We start from the raw sequence: 22,174 nt of genomic DNA on the forward strand, positions 1-22,174 counted from the left end.
CTTGTCTGCAGTTGATATTGTCGATTTATTTGCAACTTTAATTGGTAGTTTTAACTGCAAGATTGATATTGGTGGTTCAATGACACTGAGCTTAGGCTCTAATTGTTTGGTGTTCGGATGTCAAGTTTTGGGGAACTCGTGGTGTGTAGTAGATAGTATGGGTAGGACTTGCATTGTTTAATAAAGTGCGTCATTGACATGATATTTGAGAAATTTGTTGAATTGATGCCATAGATTTTTGGTAAAATTGCTACCTGATGATTAATTGTCTTACTGTTTGAAATTGTGAATATTATCTAGTTGTCTTATTTAGACTCACACTGAGCTCTTGAAGCTCACCCCCTTAGTTTAAACTTTTCAGGTAACCCATGAGCTTAGGACTGGATTTGGGCCTTCAGAATTCTCGTTTCAGAAACTAAACTTATTTAAAGTTTTAAATTTGAGTTTAATTTTAAATTAGTTTTGATTGAAATTTTAATTGTTTTTATTTCTTTTGGGTTTGTGGATTTTGGGATGCGTTATTTGGGTGTAATTGCATGCATGATTTTTATTGTAATCAATTGACCTAATAATCAGTAATTGCATGATATTGGGTTTAAGTAAAAATTATGATTTTCCGTTGCGTAGTAAAGAAATCGATTTTGAAAATATAAACTGTTTTGCGACTTGATTGCATTTTTTTTTCTTTTCCAAAATGTCATTACTAAGTAAATGAACTATAATTATAAAGACAACCCTAAAACTTGATGTTTTAACAAAAATGGTGAGTTATGTAAACCTTGACAAAAATGATGATTTTCAAAGAATGATTTTATTTGGTCATTTCGATGGTTCATGTAATCAATGTAACCTTCAAGATCAGATTATAACGTTTAGGTCGGGTTTTGGGGTATTACAATAAAAATGGACACAATTACTCATATCAAGAAAGGAAGGATAGTAAATTCCATGAGAACTTGCCTTTCAAAACACCAAATGAATAAATCTTTTCCAAGGCTTATTCAATAACACTATCCTTTCATTTACTTGCCCCAACACTTTCCAATTCTTTCTCTATACAAGTATGTGGACACACACAACTGGCATGAACTAGACATATAATAGCCATTCAATGGCTCATCAACAATATTGTCATGAGATGTATTTAACCCTTTTGAATCATAATATCTGAAATACTTGTATTTTTTATATTTAACTTCAGACCAAAATATAATTTCATACTCTTTCATTAAGGGCCTTCTACTTTTAATCTATAACATACTTTCTTAATAGTTTTTAGTTTATTTGATTTAGTCCTTAATGTCAAAATTAATTAAACTTTCAATATTCTTTAATAAACTAATTATAGTTGTCAACGTCGTGTATAGCAACCAATCTCTCCTTACCGTCTCGGTAATCAAGGGGTAGCCCATTTGACATTACTTCTCTTACCAATATGCAACCCTATAACTTCGCGCTTAGGATTTAACTTGCTAGCAACATTAAGATTGAGAGAGACCTAGTTCTAATCAACAAACTCACCTTAGCGGAATTTATTTAAGTTAGCCCGCACAACATAGAATGCGAATCTCTATTATACCCACCTATGTTGTTTGTCACTAGTATTAGAATAAATTAAAGGAGTATGGGTTTAACAATTTTAATTGATAAGGCAAATATTCTAAGCAATCGAATACTATATCAATATTCACAAACCTAAATATTTGTAATTAAATAAGAAGACATGTAAATATCAAATAAAAATAAAAGATGAAGAATAATTAGATCTCACAAACTTTGTGAATTGAACTTTGAAACTTTCTTTGACTAGAAAGAAAGGGTTTAAATACTCATAAAATAAGAAAAAAATGCAAAAACAATATAAAATTAAGAGAGATTATGTCTAGATCTAAGTATGTCCTAGTTTTAACCTAACAATGTCTATTTATAAGGCAAAAATAATATATTGGAAAAATACAAAAGTGTCATTAATTAAACAAAGCATAGCTTTTCTAGGCTTTTCGGCAAATTTTGTATCAAACTTCCAAACCGTTTTTAGGCTTGAGTTGTGAAACAACTTTAGTTAGATCCTTCATTTCTTCTTGAATTGGTATATTATGAGTCAGAAATGGAGTCTTGTAGCTCAAGTTATATCTCAAATACTAAAGTTGTGCTGTGAGAAAGTCCAATCTGTAAAAATTTACCAAAAATAAATTTTAAACAAATATTTTAAAATTATTACAATTTTCTAGAGCTTATATATATTTTGAGAAAAAAAGATATTTGTTTAAAAACCAATAAAATATAGTAAAAATTAAAATTTTAAAAATAAATAAATTACGAAAATTAAAAAGAATATGAAAATTTATATATTAGAAAGTTTTTAAAAAATTAAGTAGTTTTCTCAAAATAAATATATAATTTTAAATTTTAAAAATAATTTCTATTATAAAACTTGAAAATAATATTAGGTATGAATGCGGGGTTTTAAAAATATTTTATTATATTTTTATTATATAAATTATTTTTGAATTTTTATATTTTTATAGTTAATTTTAGAATTTATAAATTTGTCATACCTAGTAAAGCAAAGGTTAACTCAATTACTTGTCGCGGGCATTTGTAGATTTCAGTTTTATAAGTACGAAATCATGTGGAGAAACATTAATAAAATATACAATTTGGTCTGACGATGCTGGATCATAGTATCTCTTCAAATATTTTGTTGAGCCCAACATGTCTCCCCCACACACCAGTGGTGTTCTTTCAAAGAAAGCGATATGGGACAAGCCAATGAAACAAAACAAAAATCAAAATGCATTCAACTACATTTTGCCTGGATATGAATCTTACATCCAGTATGTAATAACAGTTTTAATGGCTAAATTTATAGCCTTGGTTTATGTTTCATGCATCACATGCCTACAAAGATTTAAATTATTATTATTATAAAATTTATACACAGCTCCTTCCATGAATTTTCATACAACGTGGGGGACGTTGGAGACAATCTACAAAAGATATTGTATGTATCAATCTCTACGCATTTTAAATTCTCCAACTTGTTCTTTTCCCTGTAAATGAAGTGAAAGACATAACCTCCTTTTCATTAATCAGTTCCTATTGGTTCATGTGAATTCTGTACTCTTCTTAATCATATCAAAGCCTGTTTTCTTTTTTATTTATTCTTTTCTCTAATCCATTCCTTAATCCCTTACCAAGTTGGGGTTTAAATATTTATACTAATTATATATAGCAAATTTAAGAGAATATTTGTAGAACTGATGTAATTATTACCGAACATCCTTAATATATTAGTATAAAACTATAAATAAAGCAATCGTAATAATAATAGTTATTGATTGGAAAAATGAAGAGGTTTAAATAAAAGAAAAGTTGATGTTTTATTGACAGCATAACATGGGGATGGGAGGGTTAAAACATGAAGAGAGAAGACAATAGATTTCTTTGTTTATGTGTTGGGGTTAACCTTAGGCAACTTCTCCAGCATGTAGATCTACTTGTAAACTTTAACATGTCTGGTTTTTGTATCAATCAATGGTGCATGAAAGTATGCTTAACTTTTTCATTTAGCAATGGGCAATTTTTGTTCTCTAATATACTATATAAAACATATGTGAAAGACACAAGAATTATCATATTCTTTTTATCAATCAGGACAAGTAAGACCCATGAGAGAAAGAGAGAGGGAAGAGCATGGGCAACGCATGAAACAACCCAAAAAGCAATAATGGAGGGTTGGAAAAGATATGTATATTTATTCTGAGGAAGTTATTCTCAAAATAGGTTCAATTTGTTTTAGCTGAATATGTATGTATGAGGTCTGAGGGGAAGTTGCAGAAGCAGTTAATACTGACAGGAAGAGGTGAGAATGTGAGTGGGGATATATGTGTGGCTAGAAGGAAAGTAGGGAAAAGATTATTGCAATGAAAAAGAGAGAGAGGACCATCTAAGCTAGAGGCAGCTTTTGCGTCTGGTCCATCTTACGAAAAGCAGTTACCATCAGCAGGGTTGACATAAATAAATGCCTCACTATATGGTTTCACACACATATAATATTTGTCATGGTCCCCAAGTTTATACTTAATAAAGCCAAATAAAAATAATAATACTCTGTTTGTTGTGTGAATGAATATTTGTGCATGTGAGAGGTGGTCTATGCAGATTACATTGCATGCATTGCACTGTTTCTTCCTTACATCCCAAACACTGCCCAGGTGGGTGTTGGGGGGAAAGTTATGCAAGTCATGGATGAGTTAGTTTTTTTTAACCCCAAAAGTATGTTAGCTTTTAATTTTTTGATAAAGTAAAAACGAAAACCGAAAAGAAACAGATGATGGCTGGTGATTGAATTAGGCTTCTTCTTTATATTTTTTACGCAATGCATCCCTCTCCAATATTTGTGATTAAATAGTAATCTATGTTTTGGGATTTTATGTATCTGTTTGCATGTGAGGATAAGAGTTATGTGTCAACAGAACAATCAATGGAGGAGGAGGGTGGCTGCTCATTAATATAGGAAGATAGAGGAGACAGACCAAATAGATAAGCCCCACCCTTTCTAATTAATTCTGTCTAAACAGTTTTATACCTTTTCATATATTTTATACTATTAATATTTTAACAATTCAATCTTTGTATTTATTGATATAATTGTACTTGTCATGTAAAATTTTGAACTAATTTAATATCTCAATTATACTGATCTAAAAAGTGTTTATATTAATATTTATTGAACAGTTCAAAGTTTTTATATAAAATAAGTAGTTAAAATTTTTAATTTACGTGAAAGTTGACATGTATAATCTACATGAATGGAATATGAAATATAATGTTTGATCATTAAAATTTTAATCATACAAAAATATAGGGAAGGGTGTAAAACTATTTTAATTTTTCATAGGTGTAAGTGGATCCTTCCTCCATTAAAATATATTAATTTATCAATTCAAATATTATAATAGAATTTTTAAATCATAATTAAAGCATTTTAACATATTCAACCTAATATATTTACTTTATATAATTAATGTAAAGTAACATAATTAATATTAATTAAGTGATAATTAATATGCTTAGAATTTTATTCAAATAATAACTCTATTTAATACAACTTTAAAAAAAATAAAAGGCTTAAAGGTAAAAAATAAAAAAAATAAAAAAAAAAGTCAATTGAACTCTAAAGAAAAAAGTGCAGCAAATTGAGCCCTTAGTGGCCACAAAAAAAAAAACTAAAAATCAATTGGCCCCTTCAATTAACAAAAACCGTTAGTTGACTAGTTTAATCGCTAATCTCAATGACATGGTTGGCAAAAGTTACTAAAAACAGTCACATGATAGTAATATGACAATATGATGACGTGGCATTCCACATCAAAAAAATATTTTTTAAAAAAATTAACACAACTTTTTAATTAATAATTGTAATTTTAATTTTAATTTTTATATGTGTAATTATCACAACTTCTATTAAATTATAATTATTTTTAAATCTATAATTATTACAACTTCTATTTTGTTTCAACTTCTTTAAAATAATAATTCTAAATTAAATATTATGATTATTTTTAAATATGAATTTAGTAAGATGATAAAAATTAAAAGAATTTTCGTCAATTAATTTTTTTAAACTCGTGCTTTATATATATATATATATATATATTTGATGATTTTTTTCTGATTTATTTTGAATTAGTTGAATGATAGATTACACTAAAAAAATTACTTATAAATATTTTATATTTACATTTTATTACCTAAATTATCATTTTCATTCTAATTTCTCCAAATTTGAAAATAGTCTATTAAGAATGTGACATGCAAAAGATTGATTGGTAACCTAGGTATTAATATTTTTAACCTCTTCCAAGCAATTAAACAATTAACTTAATTTAATTATTGAATTATATTCTTATAACCCAAATCGATTAAAAACAAACCCAACAGTACTATTCTTATCCCAAGATATATGATCTTGTGTGCAAACAATATTAGCGGTAAATGTAAATGAAAATGTCAAATATATTTACTTAGTTTATATGTAATGTTATGTAGGTTTTTAGCATATAAGTTGAATAGCAGATTTTTCAAATTAGTTATCACAATGGATAAACTCGTGACACTCAACTCATGATTGTTGGAAATATATTATTAAAAACGAAATCGTTAATATTAACAAGAAATATAAATTGAGCATAAATAAATAAAATAATTACTATGCCGTGGAAGATCACTATCTTAGAAGTAAATCCGTCCTAATCGGTGTAATCGTGTAGTGAACGTCACTCCCTGAGGTCAACACAGTACTTCAATATTCGTACACTCGAATAAAGAAGGTAGAATACAATTGGTATTGCTCTTCTCGAAAGGAATTGAAAATACTGGACGGAAAATAAAACTGAAGATTTAGTTGGAAAATTTGATTGAAAAAAAAAAACTAGCGAGTTGAGAAAAGAAAAATGAGTTTGCTGTTTTTCTTATTGTCTAAAATGAGGAGAATGATCCGTCATTTAAACTATTTTTTAAAGGGGTAAAATGGTAAAAAATGCAATGTCAGTTTCCACAAAAAGTGCAACATCCAGAAACTGACTAGATTTTCTGCAACAGTCAGGGGATTTTTCGCAACTTAAAATATTCTGAAAATAAAAAAAATAAAATTATTTTTTTCCAAAAAGAAACACGTGCGATACGTGTTTACACGGGCTGGGCAACAACGACGGCACACATGTGTTTGGCCTTTATCCCTAATTACTTAATGAGGGTAAGAGGCAAGGCTATATTTAAACCCTCTTAGTAGTCTTTTCTCAATCAATACGAGATTACTCACTTTGCATTACCAACAAATGATCATATTTGAATCCGCTCTTTATGTAACCATAGCATTTAGGAAAAGCGTCAAATTGGATAAATTTATATAAAAAAAATCATTAGAAAACTCCTAGCCAGAAGCTAAAAGAGTAGGGGCGATACTAGAAGGGTAGGTAGGGGTTTTGACTTCCCTACAATGGATAATTTAGTTCCTTAAAATTTTAAAAAGTTATAAGTTAATACATTATAAAATTACATCCTGTCCCTCTTTAAAATCATAAAATTCTGATTTAGTCTTTTGAAAATTATAAAGTTTTAAGCTTACAATGAGGAAAAATTATATTTTGACTCTCATAAAAAATTTTAATTTAATTTCGGCCCCTCCAAAAAATTTAGCTTCACCAAATTATCTAGTTTGAAATATAAATTTCCGACATTATTTGATTAAGAAAATATACTATTATTGAGTTGAATGATGAAAACGATGATGATGATGTCAAAGTGAAAATTGGTGCTTATTACTCAACTAGGAATAGCACACTAGAGATATACGTAAAGTTTGAGGATGTTGAGGTAACTGGCCTGAGCTTATCCAAATTTCTTGTTAGTATGTCTTCCAATGTTGGTAAGAAATATGACTAAGAAGGCTCAAAAACATGTTTGTGTCATGATTTTGCATCGTTTTCGAAAAACACATAGTCGAGGATATTGTCATCATTTTTAGTAAGGCATTCTTTTGTAAGTGTCTTAAATTTCAACTTTGGCAAACCAATGAGGATTGCTAATAATCTGTATGCAGAGATCCCATCAAGTTCTATGGGGAGGCATTCTGTAAGAGGCTTTTATTTCAACTTTACCATGTTGATGTTATATGCTTCAAACTCTTATACATAGATTACATTATGTGGAATCACGATACATTCTATAAGCACATCCGATTTGAACATAGAATTCTTGATGGTGAATGATGTTGAGTTGTGCCTATACACTAGTGGAGGGACATTCAAGTAGTTACATTATTTGAAAACTAAGATTGATTTTGGTAATCAAGGTAATGTTGGAAAAATTCGATTTAGAAAATGGTTTTTAATCACAAAAAAAGTTTAAAATTTTTGAAAATTGAGCCGATTTTTTATATTCACAACAATAAAATTTTTACTGACAAGTGCCTATGCTTTGTGCATTATGGATTTGAATTGTTTTGGGCTTTCGACCGAGCGACCTTCTCCACTATCCTTGTACCCCAAATTGTGTCGAGTGTGGGTTTGAGCAATATGAATCAAACATAGAACAAGAAATGATTTTATTACTTTTAGTAGGAAAGTAATTCTCTCAATAGAAACCGGTAAAAATTGTCACTCCCAAAAAACATAATTTATTCTAAGAAAATAAATTCCTACTACTTTCTGGTAGAACAACAATATATGCAAACTTATTGTAAATAGCTCCACTAGTGCCATCTATTTATGAGGAGAGACAGGAGAATCCTAGTTTAATAAAAATAACATAAATAATATTTATTTAATAAAAAACACACTCCTAATCCAATTGTAGTAGGGTTGGGCGGCACATCCTAGATAATAATTCCAGGGTTGTCATCCCTCTCATGTAATATGAGGGGAGTTGGGTCTCTTTTATATTGGGTTTAATTATATGTGCTTCCTGGACTTTTGGTCCAATACTTTATAATTTAATCCAACCCAATATTAATTCTAATTTTGTTAAAGTTATAACAACTTTACCGTAAAAGAGTCAATGAAAAAATATATTTAATTTCCTTATTCAAATGGATTCATAATAACTAATTAATTTAATTCTATTTCAAATTTCATTTAATTAATTAAATAATAATTTAAAAAACTTAAATTAATTCTGAAGTCATTTATATACTTAGCGAGAAAATGCATTCATTTGTGAATGTGACCGTTTTCTCTAATTCCATCATTTTTATTCATTTTTGTTCATTTGGTTCTACATGCAATTCATTTCTAGTTTCAACGAGCTAGGGAGGGACCGATTGGATATATATAATTAGGGCTTAAATAGTTTATAAATTAAGTACCAGTTTTTCGCCTACTAATTATAAACTTATTTAGTCATAAAGTCATTCCACTATAGTATCGTGATTGAGCTCTCACTACTTACATACCATTATGAAATCTACTTAATAAGTGTTCATCTAATGACCTTATCATATATGTTCTCCCAATATGATCCTATTTTATCTTATAGTAATTATTACATTTTCCTTTATAAAAAGTCAATTATAATCAAATGGTAATCAAATCTTTTATCATAAAGACAAACGACTAGTGGCCATATGTACTTTTCATCTATCATTTAATGCCAATGAGAGGATATTTTTTACCCATTAGTTGGGCTATGAATTCTACTATTGTGAATAATGTTACATATTGCAGAAGTCTTATACCCAACGCACTAGCTTTTGGTTCCTTATGTATTTGAACTCAGGCTTTACTTACATCAAAGTATACGAGTCATGCGTACATAGTCCATTATCCATTCAATATTAAGGTATGTCACACTATGAACGTCACAAGCAAATAAATCCATAAATGGATTTAGGATCAATTCTAATTAGGTCCTGCCTGATTTACTGTTAGTTCAATCAATCACATCTATGTATCTATCATCTGGAAGTCATTTGCTTCGATGCTCAAGAAAAATCATCTCCCCAATTGGGCTTGATAAATGACATTTAATCTTTAAATTGTTTTCTAAGTTTCGATTAGACTAAGGACATGTTTAGGTTTTTCTACTAATGCAAGTTGTCTTTTCATATTACAATTTGACCACATGATACCACTTAGAATTAGTTAAACGTTAGATAACCAATGAGCCAATATTTGTTTCCATTTTTCTTTGCGTGCAAAAACATCAAAGACAATATACAAAGGGTATTAATGTAATTAATGTATATTTATTAAGTCGATTTGTTTGAAAAATGCTACATTAAGGGCACTAGATCCCAACAGGTAAATGATGTGAACATGATGAAGATCTAGCCCAAGAACTTAGCCTTGATGGTGCTAAAACAAGTTTACTTTCTGAGCTTGAGATCATTCCAATTGGTGTAAAGGTCAATGATTCTAATGGTGAAGTACTTAACAATGTTGTTGTTAACAAAAAGTGTACTGGAGGAACAAATGGAAATCTACCATTGTATGAACCCCCCATCCCATATATATAACATTGACATTAATGCAATGTATGTATTAGAATTTTTTAAATTACCTCTTTCGATACCAAGGCATGTGAACTCTTTTTCAAATTCCAACAATTTGTATATTGGGATAGAGTTTTCTTATAAAGTGGCCTTGCTTTTAAAAATAAAGCATTACAATATTAAACATTTAGTAGATTTCAAAGTTAAAAAATCTACTACGATCGAATATGTTGCAAAGTGCTTAAAGCATGGTGATGGGTGTAATTAAAGTATTGTGGCATCACTTAGATAGAGAAAGCAAGTCTAGCAGATAAAGAAATATAATGATTCGCATGTATGTGTTGTTGGAGGTATATCACAGAATCATTGAAAGTGGGATTTTAAAATTATCCGTGACTATATAGTGCCTATGGTGCAAGCCAATTTGAGAATACATGTTTTAATCTTGATCGTTGATGTCTAATCGCAGTATCAATTTCTTGTCTTATACACTAAAGCATGGCATACAAAACAAGATGATATGACTCAATTGTATAAAAATTGAGATAAATCCTTTAATGAGCTACCTTGATGGTTGAATGTAATGGAGAAACACATTTTAGGAACCGTGGTGGAAATGCAAATAAAATCAGCATACTATGGACATTGGATGGCCACATTAAAAAAAAATACAATTAATGTTTTAGACATTCAAGCCTTGTATTAATGTATTTCAAGTTTGTAAACCAATGGTTCAAAAATAATACTTGGATGTATGAGAATATATACAGACATTGTTGTTGGCTATTGTATAGGATGGTAACCAAAACATCTTGCTAATATCGATTGCAATTGTCAAAAAGGAGATGAAAGAAGCTTGGGATTTTTTTTCTTGAAATACTTGCATAGGAATGTCATCATGCAATATGGGATATACATTATATCTAATAGAGCAACAACGAAAAAAGCTGTGTTTAATTGTCTTAGAAGCCTATAGAATTATGCTTATCGTAAGTACCGGATACAACATATTAGATTTAATTATATAGGAATATTTCACAATGTGAAAAATAAAATAAAATAAATAAAATAAAGAACACACAAATTTTACGTGGAAAACCCTTTCAGGAAAAAACCACAGGCAGAGGAGAAGAAAATTCACTATGTCGAAAAATTTGAATCAAATACAAGAGGAATAGACTATGTCTATTTATAGGCTTGCAAAGCCATATTCTAGTAGGATTGAAGCACCTTATCCTAATCAATATAAAATAGATGGAGTTTAATAAGGTTTAAAAACCTTATTCTAAAATAAAATAAAAGAAGTCTAGTTCTATATGGATTTTACTTTTATTTTATTTTCCATCGTATTTTATTTAAATAAGAATTTGGGTCACTTAATTCTAACAATCTCCACCTTGACACAAATTCTCAATGAACAAGTTCTTCATCGTGAACTTTCAATAAACAAGTTCTCCACCTCTTCCATAAAACCCCTTAAGGGTTTAACTTCAACAATGAACACCAACCAAGTCTAAGCAATGCTCAAACTTGGTTATAGGAAGTGACTTAGTCATCATATCTGCAGGATTTTCATGAGTACTAATTTTGCTCACAACAATATCACCACGAGCAATAATATCACGAACAAAATGATATTGAATATCAATGTGTTTTGTTCTCTCATGAAACATTTGATCTTTTGTAAGAAAGATGGCACTCTGACTGTCACAAAATACTGTGCTGATTTGAAAGTCTTCATTGAGTTCACTAAATAGTCCCTTCAACCAAATAGCTTCTTTACAAGCCTCAAGAATCGCCATGTACTCAACTTCAGTGGTAGACAAAGCGATCAGTAGTTTGCAAAGTGGCTTTCCAACTAATTGCACAACCTCCAATTGTAAAGACGTAACCTGTGAGAGATCTTCTTCTATCAAGGTCTCCAGCAAAATTAGCATCAACATACCCTATAACTCCATCTTTAGTTCTTCCAAACTGTAAGCAAACATCAGTAGTGCCTCGTAAGTATCTTAAAATCCACTGAACTGCTTTCCAATGTTCTTTATCGGGATTTTCCATATATCTGCTAACTGCACTGACTGCATATGATAAATCTGAACGTGAACAAACCATAGCATACATGAGAGATCCCACTGCACTAGAGTATGGAACATGTAACATGTACTCAATCTCATCATCTGATTGAGGAGACAAGGCCGATGAAAGTCTGAAATGGGCTGCTAAAGGAGTACTAACAGGCTTAGCACTCTGCATATTGAACCTGCAAAGAACTTTCTCAATGTACCCCTTTTGACTTAGGTACAATTTACTTGCTTTTCTATCTCTGAGAATCTCCATACCAAGTATCTTCTTTGCTGGTCCTAAATCTTTCATCTCAAATTCTTCACTTAGTTGAGCTTTAACCTTTCTTATCTCTCCTTTATCTTTTCTTTGCTATCAACATGTCATCAACATAAAGAAGTAGATACACAAAAGAACTATCACTTTTTTCTTAAAGTAAACACAACTGTCTAAACTACTTCTTTTGAAATCATGAGAAGTCATAAAGGAATCAAACCTCTTGTACCACTTGTCTTGGTGATCGTTTCAAATCGTAAAGGGACGTTCTCAACAAGCAAACATAGTCCTCTTTTTCGAGACTATAAAACCCTCCGTTGTTGCATGTAAATATCTTCCTCAAGTTCTCCATGCGAAATGCGCTTTTACATCTAACCGCTCAAGCTCCAAATTATGCATGGCCACAATACCAAGCAAAGCTCGAATCGAACTATGCTTAACAACCGGAGAGAACACATCTGTGAAGTCCACTCGAATTTGATCAGAACCTTTTGCAACAAGCCTTGCTTTATATCTGGGTTCTTCAACTCTTAGAGTCCATTCTTTCTTTTTAAACACCCATTTACAACGAACAACCTTTTTACCTTTAGGAAGTTTCATAAAGTCCCATGTTCTGTTTTTGTGGAGTGATTCCATCTCTTCTTGCATAGCAAACATCCACTTTTCTGGGTCTTAACAGCTAACCGCCTCAGAATAATTAGATGGCTCTTGATTCGCATCTATATCTTCAGCCACATTTAAAGCATAAGCAACTAGATCAACCTCAGCATACTTCTTTGGAGGTTTAATTTCTCTTCTAGTTCTGTTTTTGGCGATAGAATATTGTGGTGAAGAAGCAACTCTATTCTCAATTTTGTTACGGCTTGAGGAGTTGACTCGTACTAATCGATGCTCCACCTGCTTTTGATTTTCTTTATTGGAAGAGTGTTTAAGAGATAAGTTAGGTAGCATAGCAGTTTCATCAAAACAACATCTCTGTTAATCACAACTTTTCTATTTTCAGGACACCATAACTTATACCCTTTTACACCACTTTATAACCAAGAAAATGCATTTAATAGATCTCGGTTCCAATTTTCCATTATCAACATGAGCATCGCAGGACACCCAAAAATCTTTAAATCAGAATAATTAGCAGGATTACCAGACCATACCTCTTGTGGAGTCTTTTTCTCAATGGCAACGGATGGAGATCGGTTGATCAAAAAACATGCAGTAGAGGCCGCTTCTGCCCAAAATGCCTTCGGTAAGTTGGCATTTGACAACATACATCGAACCTTCTCCATGATCGTTTTGTTCATTTGTTTTGCAACACCGTTTTGCTGTAGAGTATGACGAACTGTCAAGTGTCTCATGATCCCTTCTGACTTGCACAATCTATTAAACTCATCAGAACAAAACTCTAAGCCATTATCTGTGCGGAGGTATTTTATCTGTTTTCCCTTCTGTTTTTCAATCATAATTTTTCAAGACTTAAATGCGAAAAACACATCGCTTTTCTGCTTCAGGAAAAACGCCCAAACTTTTCTGGAAAAATCATCAATAAAGGTTAGCATATAATTAGCTCCACCTCTCGAAGGCACTTTGGATGGCCCCACGGATCGAATGAATATACTCCAACGTTCCTTCGTGTTATGGATTCCTCTAGTGAATCGAACTCTCTTTTGCTTCCCAAAAACACAGTGCTCACAGAAATTCAGTTTGCAAATTCCTTACCCATTAAGAAGTCCTCTTTTGCTTAATTCTCCCATACCATTCTCACTCATTTGCCCTAGGCGCATATGCCAAAGTTTAGTAATATCATCATTTGACAAGGAAGAGGAAGCGATAGCTGCATCACCAGTAACAGTAGAACTTTGTAAAACATATAACTTGGTAATCTTTCTCTGCCCCTTTCATCACAACAAGGGACTCTTTGGAAATCTTTAAAACCCCACTTTCAGCTATGTATCTGTACCCTTTTGAATCAATAGTGCTCAACGAAATTAAATTTCTATTCAATTCTGGAACATGCCACACGTCACTAAGTGTTCTGACAACTCCATCAAACATCTTAACTTTAATTGTTCCAACACCTGGGATTTTACACGAAGCATTATTTCCCATCAAAACAACACCTTCAGATACTGTTTCATAAGTTGTAAACCAATCCCGATTGGGACTCATGTGGAAGGTGCAGCCTGAATCAAGTATCCACTCCTCGCTTACTTTAGAATCATTGATGAAGCAACTAGAAGTTCACCATCGCTGTAGTCTTCTACAACATCAGCTTTACCGGAATTTTCTGGTTGTTTTCCCTTTTGATTCGCAGCCTCCCTTTTAATCTTATTTTGTATAGCACTCAGATTTAATATGCCCTTTCTTCTTGCAAAAGTTACAAGTTTTACCTCTGTTTGAAGACTTCGATCTACCCTTAGATTTACCACGAGGATTCCGTTCTTGTGTCCTACCACGATCATCATCAGTATTCTGATCTTGTCTCCCACGAACAATGAGACCCTCTCCCTGAGAGTCGGGTTTAACCACAAGATACTTCATCTTATCATACGAGGTTAAAGAATCATAAACCTCATCAATTGTGAGAGACTTGTGGCTATATAAAATCGTGTCTCTAAAGGTTGAATAAGACGGGGGCAACGAACAAAATAGAATCAACCCTAGATCTTCCTTATCATACTAAACCTCCATGGCCTCCAAGTTTGAGAGAATTTCTTTAAACACTTTTAAGTGTTCGTGTATAGACGCACCTTCCTCCAAACGATGAGTATAAAGACGCTGCTTCATATGCAACTTGCTTGTTAGAGTTTTCGACATACATATTTGTTCTAGCCTCTTCCATAATGCAGCGGCAGTTTTCTTTCATCACATCCTGCAAAATTTCGTTAGACAAATGCAGATGTAATTGTGTTAATGCCTTTCGATCCTTACGTTTCTTCTCTTCATCTGTTAATGTCGAAGGCATCTTATCTATCCCTAGCACGGCATCCTCCAGATCCATCTGTGCAAGAACTGCTTGCATCTTAATTTGCCACAACGTAAATCTGGTGTTGCGATCCAACAGCGAATTTTCATACTTCAAAGACGCCATTACCTTGATCGAGATGAATAACCCAGAAGCTCTGATACCAGTCTGTAAAAAATAAAATAAAATAAAATAAAATAAAGAACACACAAATTTTACGTGGAAAACCCTTTCGGGAAAAAACCACGGGCAGAGGAGAAGAAAATTCACTATGTCGAAAAATTTGAATCAAATACAAGAGGAATAGACTATGTCTATTTATAGGCTTGCAAAGCCATATTCTAGTAGGATTGAAACACCTTATCCTAATCAATATAAAATAGATGGAGTTTAATAAGGTTTAAAAACCTTATTCTAAAATAAAATAAAAGAAGTCTAGTTCTATATGGATTTTACTTTTATTTTATTTTCCATCGTATTTTATTTAAATAAGAATTTGGGTCACTTAATTCTAACACACAATAATGATAAATATAAACTTTAATAGGATACAAGCTTGTACGGAACCTATTACAGATGAGGAATTTTTTTGTCCACAATGACCAAAGTTCACAAACAATGTGTAATGGTGGAAATAGATAAGATATTGAAGGCATGACAACATGTTTCATAAAGATGATGGAATGGAAAGAGGATTTCTATTCTGATTTGGTGATGAATTTGGCCTTACAATATGGAGATGTGATTCCTTATAAAATATGATATCAGATGAGCAATTACTCGTATATGGTGCCTATGGGTAGCTTTCCTTCATGGAAAACCTTTAGATGGATGATCTCTAATGAATGATACCAAAGAATGCCCTTTTTTCCCCATGGAAAGGATCTTGGAAGGATGAAGATGTCAAGAGATGGTCTATTCCATAAAGAGAGTCTTGAATGGTGTTTCAAGGATAAAAAGAATAGTCCCTTATTGTGGATACTTTCTTAAGATGTGATTTTGATCCTTTACGAATGAAGTAAGGGTGTCGAAAGTTGTCCTTCAAGGTGCATTCCAACGATCAAGATGGTAATTGGGCGAAGTAAGTAAAGTAACCAAAAAAATTAACTAGGTATAAAAAGTAGTATGCTTAAAGTGCAAACAAAGTGAAGAAAAATGTCCTTGGACAAACGTATTATTATGATAAGTAATGATTTTGGTCGAGGGAGGGGTATAAAATTATATAGTAAAAAAGAACCAAAGAAAATTGCTCTTAAATGAATAAGATCTTATTTGATTGTATTATGTTTTGAGATATGATTGTTCAAATAGGCAAACCCTTTTATTTATAGTACTTTCCTTGCCAAGAAAACATATCAAGTTGGGTGCTGGCCACATATCTTCTTGTGAGATGATAGGAATTAGGTGTTTGCTTAAGGTACGTGCACATTATTAATTTTGTAAGGGTGCAAGTGGTGTTCACTTACAATTGATTATGACATTTGGATAGCCTTTCCATGCCAAAATGGGCTCTTTATTCCCCAGAGTAAGCCTCTAGCGCCCCGTAATAGGCCTGTATGCCTAAGAATGGTCATATACAATCAAGAATGAGCTCCTATGTCCATTGTCAATGGTTAGCATGGGAAGCATTCTTTTGATCTAGCCTAGTGACCATGTCTAACATTTAGTGCATCAACATGGTCTAGGAATTTCAATGCCATTTGTATTGGATCTAAAACCCCCTCCTACATTCATTTCTAGTTCTAACCTTCTTTTTACTTAGTTTAGTTTGTTTCTTAAATGAAATCCCCTCTTGCGTTCCCTCTTAATTTAGCATAATTTGCATAACATGCCTACATATGGCTTTGGTGAAGGTTAGAACAAGTTTGAATGAAGATTTGTGGAAGTGAGAAGGTGGGATGATCATGTAAAGAAAAGGAGATCTAAAGCTTGAGCAGTTTAATGTGGGCATTGTAACACCTAGCTTGATGGTTGCAGTGCTCTAAAGGTTTCCATCTGATGTTTCTTATTCATTTTTTTACTTGGAACAAGGCTATTTCGATCTTTTCGTAGATTGTGTTGTAACCCTATAATGCTATGTAAACACGTATAAATAACACATTTTAGCCTGGTTTAAGGGTGCTATTGAGTCTTTGGATAGTGTGTGCTATTCAAGAATTTTTTTTTCAATTTTATTCTCTCTAGCTTTCAAGAGTGGTTGCTTGGATAATTGCTTGTGGATTTCAATCAACTCTTGGATCAAATTATTAAAGAGAACTTTGCTTCAATCAAATAAAAATTTTCTACTCTTTTCTATAATATTTTCCTTTGCACTTATGTTTTCTTTTATATGTTGTGTTGATTTTAATTTCACCATGCACTAGTTTTTCCAAGTGGTTGAGAAATTGTATTAATGGTTTAGTAATTGAAGTAGGTTAAATATAGGTTTAGACTGTGGGTAGATTAATTATTCAATTTGTTACTATTAGTTAACCTAGGTGATAGATAGGTTAATGAAAATATCATAGAAGAATGCAACAGAATGTTGACTTAACCTTAGCAAACCCCATTGGATAGTTACCCACCTCACTAAGATATACACCAATTGTAGACTGTTATAAGTTATACACCAAATTAGGTAGTGAAGGATTGATGATAATGACACGATTAATCTCTTATGAATATTTATCAAATTCATGAATTAATATATGGTTAAGTAATTATTAATTAACTTAAAAATTTCACAAATTGGAGAATAAAAGTAGGGATTTTATTGATCTAATTTGAAAAAGAAAATTATTTGTGATATATAATATTTTGATTTTCTAAAATGAAATCAAATCCAGAATATTATTATTTGATCAAGGTTCAAATTGGTTTTTTTTTTTTATAATTATTTTTTTCAGTCCTAAAGCGAACCTTGTGATCCGTACTTGCTTAGGTACCCACATTCTCTGACAACACATGTTGCTGTCGAGTGTGGAAGCACATTCACATTCTCATGTTTTCTTTCCCTTGTATGTCCTTCACTTGATTAGACTAGGATTCAGATCGAACAAATGACATTATTACTGATAATAATCCCATAATTTGCATGGGAACTAAACTGTGGGATGAAATAAAGAAAGGAGAGATGAAGGTTGTGAAGTTAAATAGGTTGATTTATATATCTTCTTGCTTTCCATAACATTCAACATCTCTCACACATGGGTTAGGATTAATCCACCATCTGTGAGGAAACAAACTTAATTTGTACAAATTCATCTAAACCCAGAAAAACTTTATAATTCTTGGGCAAAGTTAGATTCACTACTAACTACTTAGACACGCACAAAAAAAAAAAAACCCAAGTTAATGGGTTCAAAACAGTAAATCCTAAAAAGAAGGGTGAAGAGAAGGACGTTAAAAAAAGAGAAGCTAGAAAGCTTCTTTTTGGCCATCATTCTCCAAGCCAAGCCCTATCGTTTGACGACATTAATCAATGTTTATCGAAGCATAGAAGTGAGAGAGCGAAAAACGACTTCTTCACAAGGGATGGTAAGGCCCATATCGTGGTTAAAACCAAACTCTTCTTCAGCTCGTTGAAGCAAGCATTGGAATTCAGGGTGAGTCAAGAAGGAGATAGGGACAATGTATCTGCTTCGGTTTTCGCCAACATAAACGGCGAAATGACCTTTGGGAACGTCAAGAGGGAGTCCATCTTCGTCGTACCCATGTTTCTTGCCTAAGCTTGAACATCTCTTCAGAATTTGCTTCAGAACAGCAGTTTGTGGCAGTTTGGACGACTTTCTCATTGCCATTGTTGCTGCGGCACTGGAAGCGAGAGATGGAGGATTACTTATGGGGGGAGGAGATAAAGGGTATTTATTTAATCCGAGAGATCAAGTTGGATGGAAGAGAAAGGGGGAGGGGGGCCGCCGAGGATCATGTGCGACTGTGGGGGCAAAGCTAAGCTACAGAAGGAAGTACCACGGGTGTTATCTATATATTTTGATTATAAAATACAAATAAGACATAAATAAATTATAAAAAAAAAATTGTCTGCAAGCCTCTTTTTTTTCGCCCTGATTTGTGATCTTTCTAATTCCGTTTAATTATAGGGTAATTACAATCAAAGTCTCTAAATTATTAGTAAGTTTACATTTTAGTTATTCAATTTTAAAAAATTACAAAATGATCACTGAACAATTCAAAAGTTTTTTTTATTTAAGTAATTGGGCTATTAATTCTTTTTGTAAAAGTTCGGGTAGTAAGTTTTAAGCAATGATTCGACAATCAATATAATAGATCAGTACACATTAACAAGTGGAAGAACATACATTAAATCCAAGTTAATTACGATCAAATTCAAAGATTAAATAAGAAAGTTGTTTGAATTTTGGTTTGTAAATTTGTTATGTTCAAAACTGTTTCATGAAAATAAATTGAACTATAAAAGAAAAAGAGAATGAAAGCTTTAGATTGGTGAAAGCGATGTGAACAGAAAAGTTAATATAATAGTGGTTTTAATAGTCTAATAACTTAGATAAAAAAATTTAAATAATTTAATAACCACCTTAAAAAATTTTAAGATTGAGTGACTAAAATATAAATTTAATTTTACCTTACATTATATTGAATCATCTTATGTATGTCACTCTCTACCTGAACTCACGGACCGATAATACGTGTACTATAGAGTACAACAGTTTTGTTGGTTTGGAATTTTGCGATTGTTTGGACTTGTGATTGCTGATTCTTAGTTTTAGAGACATTAAAAAACAAAATTAAATAACAACACTTGTTGAGAGTCACAGTAATACCCGGTTTTCAAATTGCAGAGACCCATGTGTTATTTACTGCTAGATTTGCAGGTTTTGACCGATGTTGCATTGTTTATTACGTGGTCGGTGATGACTTAGTTGGTCATATCTTCATCAAGCATTAAGCCATAAAAACCCTTAGGTTTTGCTTAAAACCAAAAAGGAGCATGTTTCTAATGGCAATGAATTATCCAAGAGAAGCAAAGGATGAGAAACTGGGGTTTGGTTGGTGGATGCAACTACTGCAGCTACATTTAATAAAAATGACAAGCAGCAAGTTGGGATGTGCAATGCAAATTAGGGCTGGGTTTGCATGGGGTCCTACTCCAATGTGTGGAAATACTTAATAGTTTTAGTTTTAGACGCAAAATGTTTATACTTGAAATGCGCATCACCATCTTCCCAAGGCTCAGATTTAATGTCTCATTCTACACTCTCTTCTCTTCTTGTTATTCTCAAGCCATAATCCCTAAAACAGGCCACCAACCACATATGTACTGCAAACCTATGGCCTTAACATTACCCAAATCTATGGTGTAATTTAAAAACCTGATAGGAAGGTCAAATCAAAATTCTTTGACATCCAGTGAAAATCAAGGTTGCCAGCTGCCCAGATATTCTTTCGGATTCACCGTTATGTTTTAGATATAGTTAATTTTGATTTTAATTATAAAAAAATTAGTTAAATACAAAAAGAATATACCTGGCACCAAGAGTCGCACACCGAAATGCACCAACAATTTGAAAAAGGTGATACTCAAATTACTTAATATAGATTTAAGACCACAACATTATATATCCACCAGTAGGACCTATATTGGTACGCCATTGAAGCATTGTGAAATTTGCTTTACTTTGATCTTGACAGGCTGAAAAAAGGGAGAAATAACGCCATCTATGAAAAGAACTTTTGCATGTTCTGTGAATGAGATTGGATGCAAGAGAAATATATGAAAAAATATAAAAAGGCCCATCATTGTTTACAACAATACGGTACCCCGTTGAGCCAGGAGAAATTGACAGACAAATCATTTTCCTTCTTTGTTTATAGTTGAAAATGACTTCGGCACGTGAAGGCCATGTTACTTTTGCCCCTACCAAGTTCTCCTGTAAAGACAATATCATTTACCCAATTGCTTCAAACCGCTAACCCCTGATTTTTTTTTTTTTTTTTTACTAAAACTGTATACTACAATTCTCTTGGAATCTTGGAATTTTTTTATCAGTCCCTCAAAACTTTTTTAAAAGTCATCAATTTCCCTTTGTCCCCAAATCTGATATCATGATAATACCCTCTTTTTTTTTTAAACAAATATCATAATAATACTTAAAAATAACATTCTTATTTTATAGCATGTACAATGTATGTCGAATAATTGTGTCGTATCTAAAATTATCAAATCTTTGTATGATCTGTAGCTGTATGCAAAATACATGCATGGACAATACCAAACACCACAGTTCATCTTAAGTTATGAGACTCATGATTGTGAAAAATTACTCAGGGCTAAGCTATAAGATCGTGACATACATACCAGCAATTTTTTGTGGCTTTCGTGAAAGATGGATCCTTGATCAGATTGACAGAAGGTGAGGTGAGGACATCAAAGTTTAATATAATTTTGCTCATCTATACATATTTTAGTGTAAATCATCTAAAGGAATGCCTAAACCTGAAGAGATAGAGAACAAGTAGATAGGGGTTATATATATTAAGGGTTTTATCATGTTTAACAGATGAAAGAACCAATGGAACAAACATCACTAAACATTCTTACAAAATCTGAGTATTGATCTAACTAGTCAATTCAGCGACTTCTGGAAAATAAATAACATTCATATACAATGGATCTAAAATTTGAGTGTGAGAAGACTAGATAAGGAAGTTCCTTAAGCAAAGTAGAAGGTTTGGACCCGCTATAACAAAATTAGGAAGGTTTTTGAGACAGAAGGATATATATCTAGGGCTGTACAGTATATTTGCAAAGCCAAGATGATAATGACAATGGAATCATATTGAAATGATATTGACAGCAAGAAAAAAGACCTATCGAAATGCCAGAATTGACGACTCAATTTCCATTTATAACCACACTTAAA

At 32.0% G+C, this 22,174-nt stretch overlaps 1 protein-coding gene across 1 annotated transcript; it reads right to left on the reverse strand.

Moving 5' to 3' along the window:
* Positions 1-18,412: 18,412 nt before the first annotated feature.
* Positions 18,413-19,117, reverse strand: LOC108477977 (protein SMALL AUXIN UP-REGULATED RNA 12-like). The gene has a single exon (XM_053023482.1). It carries the CDS (start codon positions 19,070-19,072, stop codon positions 18,758-18,760), a length of 315 nt encoding a protein of 104 aa, XP_052879442.1. The 5' UTR covers positions 19,073-19,117; the 3' UTR covers positions 18,413-18,757.
* Positions 19,118-22,174: the final 3,057 nt, after the last annotated feature.

Source organism: Gossypium arboreum, chromosome 12, assembly GCF_025698485.1.
Source record: "Gossypium arboreum isolate Shixiya-1 chromosome 12, ASM2569848v2, whole genome shotgun sequence".
In the NCBI taxonomy this organism is placed as follows: Eukaryota; Viridiplantae; Streptophyta; class Magnoliopsida; order Malvales; family Malvaceae; genus Gossypium; species Gossypium arboreum.